Here is a 4,887-nt window from a genome sequence, read left to right on the forward strand (position 1 = left end):
CCCGTGTGTAGTCTTTCAGGAGAATGGAAGCAGCCTGGGTAGTAGGGAGCCACCATCTGCTTCCCCCAGCCCCAGTGACATGAACATACCCTTCACCCTACCCAGGCAGGTGTAGGTCTCAGAGCCACAAGAGAGGAGGCGGCAATCCTGCCAGACCAGTCGTTTCCAACTCCAGTGGGGACTGAGAAGGTTGTTCATTTCCAACTCTGAGGCTGGCAGGAGAAGGGAGGAGGGCACTGACCCAGACCCTCCTAGGCCTTCTTCCTCTGGGGCCTAGTGTTGGCAGCAGTGGGAGCCCAAGTTGGGGACGGACTCAAGGCCAGCTTCTGCTTGTCCTAGTTGGAGTCCAGAGCTTTTGAGGCTTAAAGGAGGCAGCTGCGTCTGCTTAGCTGACCTCTCAAGGAAGAAGCAGCAACAATTCAGCTTTAATCATATAATTAACATTTTAACCAAAACATACAGAGTTTTTTCATTGTAGCTCACTCAGACTTGTCAAGGTAGAGGGACTGAGGTCTTCAGGGGTATTGGGGTGGGTTTGTGTTTTTTTTTTGGCTTTTTTAACAATCAAAGTGAGGTCAATGTTTAAAGAAATATATATGTATATATATTTCTATCTAACATTTCTATAGAACAATAAAAATCAGAGGCTTTTGGTCTCTTGGTTAGTGCTAGGTCCAGCTTGGTTCCCCAAGGGGATAAGGCAGGGACTTGCCCCTTCCCTTCCTATCCCCCCTTCTTGGTCCCCACTGCCGTGCTCTGCCCAACCAGGAAAGGGTGAGTAAAGAGCTGGGCATTCTCAGAGGCACCCTTACAGGAAGGGTCAGGACTCCAGTAACAGAATTGAGCAAGGAGGGTCAGGTGGCATGAGTTTACATGGAACAGGAGAAAGCCCTCCCTCCCAAACCCCAGCAGTTCTGCTGGCAGTTCAGCCACTGCCCCTCAAGTTTACTCCTACATCCCCTCATGTGGAGGATGTGAGCAGAGCTTGGCATAGTACAGTGGTTACTGACTCCTCTCTTTGCTCTTTGTATGTGACAGCCAGTAGAGAGGTTGGGGGTCAGATGACCCACAGGATGAGGACATTGATATGGAGTCAAACTCCTCCCTCAGTAGTCCCTTTAAGAGGCCTGAGCTTAGCCAAGCTCAGCAAACACAGCCCTGGGGGCAAAGGAAAAAATAAAGGAGGAAGAGTTGGCCAATAGCTACCTAGTGTTTGGGTGGTGGTACCCAGGCCTCGGTGAAGCAAAGAATCACAGGGACCATCCCTCCAGTATGGGAAAGCCCTCCTTCCCTGTCCCATGTGCATTCTCTTCTACTTCACAGTACCCCCAAACCACTTCTGAAATGGTTTCAAATCTGTTGAAAGCGCAGGTTACACTGAAAGATTTGCCAGCCTGAAAACAGGTTCAAGAGAGTTTCAATCAAACCTGTGGTCAATGAGATCTAGGTCAGACTATGAAGGGGAAATCCCAAGTTGCTGAAGGGCACCCCTAACTTCTGGAGGCTGAGATCATTGATTGTTCCCATGTTCTCCCACTGCTCTGACTGCCAAAATGACAGTGAATCCCCACCCAGTTGGACCAAAGGACAGCCCAGGGAGGTATGTGTATTCTTAGAATAGTCTAAGGATGCCTTTGGCATGTGAGACTGACCTCACAATCAGACCCCTGCCGTTGCCATCCCCCAAATGAGCATCACAAAATGGAGCAGAGGTGGAGGAAAAGAAGGATACGTACAAATGAGGAGTCGTACCAGGGGGCCAAAGGCATCCCTCCTCCTCTCCACCCTGTTCAGCCTACAGCCTCTAGGGAGCAAGTGGGTGAAGCTAAGAGAGGTGAAGACAAAAAGCCAGTACCTGTGCCTGGGCTGAAATCTTCCCTCTTCCCTAGAAAAAGAGAAAACCCCAAGAGTGGTGGCAAATCTTAGCCTCAAGGAAGTGAGGAGAGCAGCATCTGGGAAGAGCCAGATCCACAGAGCACAACATCCTTTCTCTTCATTCTCATCAGTCAGCTTCTGATGCCCTGAGAAGGGAGGGGGACGAGTCCCTTCCTCCTGGCCTACTAGGGTCACATTGGCACCAATCTCCACTACTGATAGGAAGCACCTGAAGGGAAGCCAAGTTGGGAAACAAGAGGGAGGCTCATCCCTCTCCTCCCTTTTGTGCTTTGTCCTGACCTTCAAAGACCAGGGACTACTATCCTTACCCACCTGTCCCCCTTCTGAAGCCTCAAGACCCAAAGGAAGAGGGCACACCAGACCCCCATGCCAGTCTGAGAAGGCCAGTCAGAGACCCCAAAAGAGTGAGAACTGCTGCCATGTAAACAGGAGCCTTGTGCTCCAGGAGGGGCAGGCCCACTGGTGAGGTGGTGACCAGCAGGACAGAAGGCCGGCCACCTGCCCTGTAAGATGGATGGACGGGCAGCCGTCTCTGAAAAGTGCTTTGATTCAAAACTACTATTGTGTGCTTGATTTATAGGACTAATTCTCCCAGAAATTGGAGGGGGGGAGAGAGGGAGAGGAGGAAGAGAAAAGAAAATTTTTTTTCAACTGAAAAGAAGAAAAACAAAAATCCCAGGAAGCTCTGGGCCAGGCCCTCACCTCTTTCAGAGGGAGGGCTCTGGGGCCAGCGAAGATCACTCCCTCTTCCCATCTTTTGTCCCTCCTCCACTAAGCCAAGACAGGGTCGGAGATGGAGAAGTGGTGACTCTGGGAGTGTCCATTTTTTTTTTCTTTTTTCAGTAAAAAGGCAAAAGAAAACTGCCTAACTTGGTGGGGAAAGGCATCCTCACCAGGTTTGCATAAATGTCAAAGGCCGTGGAGGCTAAGGCTGAATTCTTCCTTCGTATTAAGTTAAGCATCTGTCCAGTTCTCCCCTTGTTCTCGTGCTTCGACCTGCTCAGGTCCCTGAGAGATTGTGTTCTTAGGATGGGTCAGCAGTACCAGAGCAACGTTGTTCCCTCAGGTCAGACCAGCTCTTTCTGTTTCTCTGTGGAGAGAGAGGTGGCCTGTTAGAGGAGGGGGAGGTCTGTGGATCTCAGGAGCCCAGCGATATGCCCCAAAGCTGGCTAAGAGCCCTGGCCTATCTTTAGGGAGTTTCCCTGCTGTCCCCATCACCATGGCCCATAGTTAAGCCTTCATGTCACCCAGAGAAGGAAGGGGCTGCTGTGGGAATGTAGAGGTGTCCCGTTCCTGGATGTCTTTCAAGTGGAAAATTAGAAGGAAACAGGAATTTATTAAGCACCTACTATGTGCTCGTTGGACCCTCACAACCACCCTGGAAGCCAAGTGCCATTACTATCCTCATCCAACAGAAGAGGAAGCAGAGGCAGACACACGTTGAGCATCTTGCCCAGGGCCACACAGCTAGTTTCTAAGGGTGGATTTGAATTCAGGTCCTTCCGCCTCCGGGTCCACTGCTCTATCCACTGCTTAGGCCCTAGGTGCCTCCCTAGGCCAAATGGCACTGTCAGAGACATTGTAGAGGGAAGTTCGGCCTCCTCTGAGGTCCCTTTTTAGCTCTAAGATGCTCTACATCTTGAGCCTTCCCTCCTCCCCCAGAGCCTCTGTGCCCGCTGTCCCCATCCCCCCCAGCCCATCCTTGGGCCCTGAGAAGTAGGGATTACAGAAACGGAGACCCTTCCAGGACTCATCTGGTACGTAACCGAGTCTCCCGTGACTCCCCAGGACCCGAGGAAAGCCCAGAGCCTGACAAAGGCAAGCCCGCTGGCCTCCCTCAGCTGGCGCTGCTACTTCCTTGCTGGGTGCCTGCTTCCCCTCCTCGTAGGTAAATCGGTGATAATATTGCACTAGGGGGCACCTTGGTGGCTCGGGAGAGAGCGCCAGGGCTAGAGTCAGGAGGACCTGGGTTCAAACCCGACACTGAATACTTGCTAGCTGGGTGACCCTGGATGAGTCACTTAACCCCTCATTGCCTAGCCCTTACCACTACAATGCTGTTGAGAGAATACTGCTCAGATAGACACCCAGTAGTGATTCTACGACACAGAAGTGAAGGGTTTTTAGAAAACATCCCTAGTGCGGCTGCCTCCAAGGACAGGCGTGAGGAAGTGCTCGCACTGACAGAATTCATTTGGAGCTGCTGTTACCACGGCTGGCAGCTTGTGGGGAGCCCCACCCGGCCTCCTTCCACCCCACTGGGGTTCTCTAGGCAGAAGCGGAGGCCGGCAGCGGGAAGGGAGGGGGTGCCGCTAAGCGTAGCCCCCAGACGTCGCCCATCCCGGGTACCTGAGGCGGCGGGGCTCAGCGGCTGGGGCTCCAGGCCGGCCAGCTGCGCGGTGCCTCCGTTCTCCGCCAGCTCTCCCTTAGTCCTGTCCTCCAGGGGGGGATGCCCATTGGCAGGGGAGGCCGAGGGGCTCTCGGCCTGCTTGGTGCCGGGAGAAGCGGACGGAGGGACCCCGGCGGATGGCTTCCGGGCCACCGGCGGGGCACACTTGCTGGGTTTCCTCTGGGGCTGCGGCCCCCGCTGCTCAGACAAGTTCCGAAGTTCCGCCACCAGGTTCCGCTGCAGGTCAACCTGGGCCTCGGGGGAGACGGGCCGCTCCAGCTGCAGCTTCTTGGCACCCTTGGAGAAGATGAAGCTGGCGGTGGAGGCGGGCGACTGCGGCCGGGGGGACGCGGCCTCTGGCTGGGGCGGCCCGTTGGATCGAGGGCTAGGGGGGCCTTCGGAGGAGGCCAGGCTGGAGACCTTGAGGCGCATGGCGGCGTGAAGGCCGGTGGAGGGCCCGGTGGAGGGCCCCGCAGAGGGCCCAGAGGCCTGGCCGCCCCGTACAGAGAGAGCCTTCCTCAGGGGCTTCTGTGGGGCAGGGGCAGGGGCCGGGGCGGGGGGGGCGGGCAGGGCTGGGGGAGCCACAGAGCGCAGCCGCACCA

The 4,887-nt window shown here is 55.0% G+C and overlaps 1 protein-coding gene across 1 annotated transcript in view; it reads right to left on the reverse strand.

Moving 5' to 3' along the window:
* Positions 1-418: 418 nt before the first annotated feature.
* Positions 419-4,887, reverse strand: part of KIAA1522 (KIAA1522 ortholog) — a 12,862-nt gene continuing 8,393 nt past the window's right edge. Inside the window, exons 7-8 of the mRNA XM_044668770.1 lie at positions 4,246-4,885; positions 419-2,986 (exon numbers count right to left, since the gene is read on the reverse strand). Coding sequence (XP_044524705.1) covers positions 2,964-2,986; positions 4,246-4,885 — 663 coding nt within the window. The 3' untranslated portion in view covers positions 419-2,963. The remainder of the gene's footprint in view (positions 2,987-4,245; positions 4,886-4,887) is intronic.

Source organism: Gracilinanus agilis, chromosome 3 (assembly GCF_016433145.1).
Source record: "Gracilinanus agilis isolate LMUSP501 chromosome 3, AgileGrace, whole genome shotgun sequence".
Lineage (NCBI taxonomy): Eukaryota > Metazoa > Chordata > Mammalia > Didelphimorphia > Didelphidae > Gracilinanus > Gracilinanus agilis.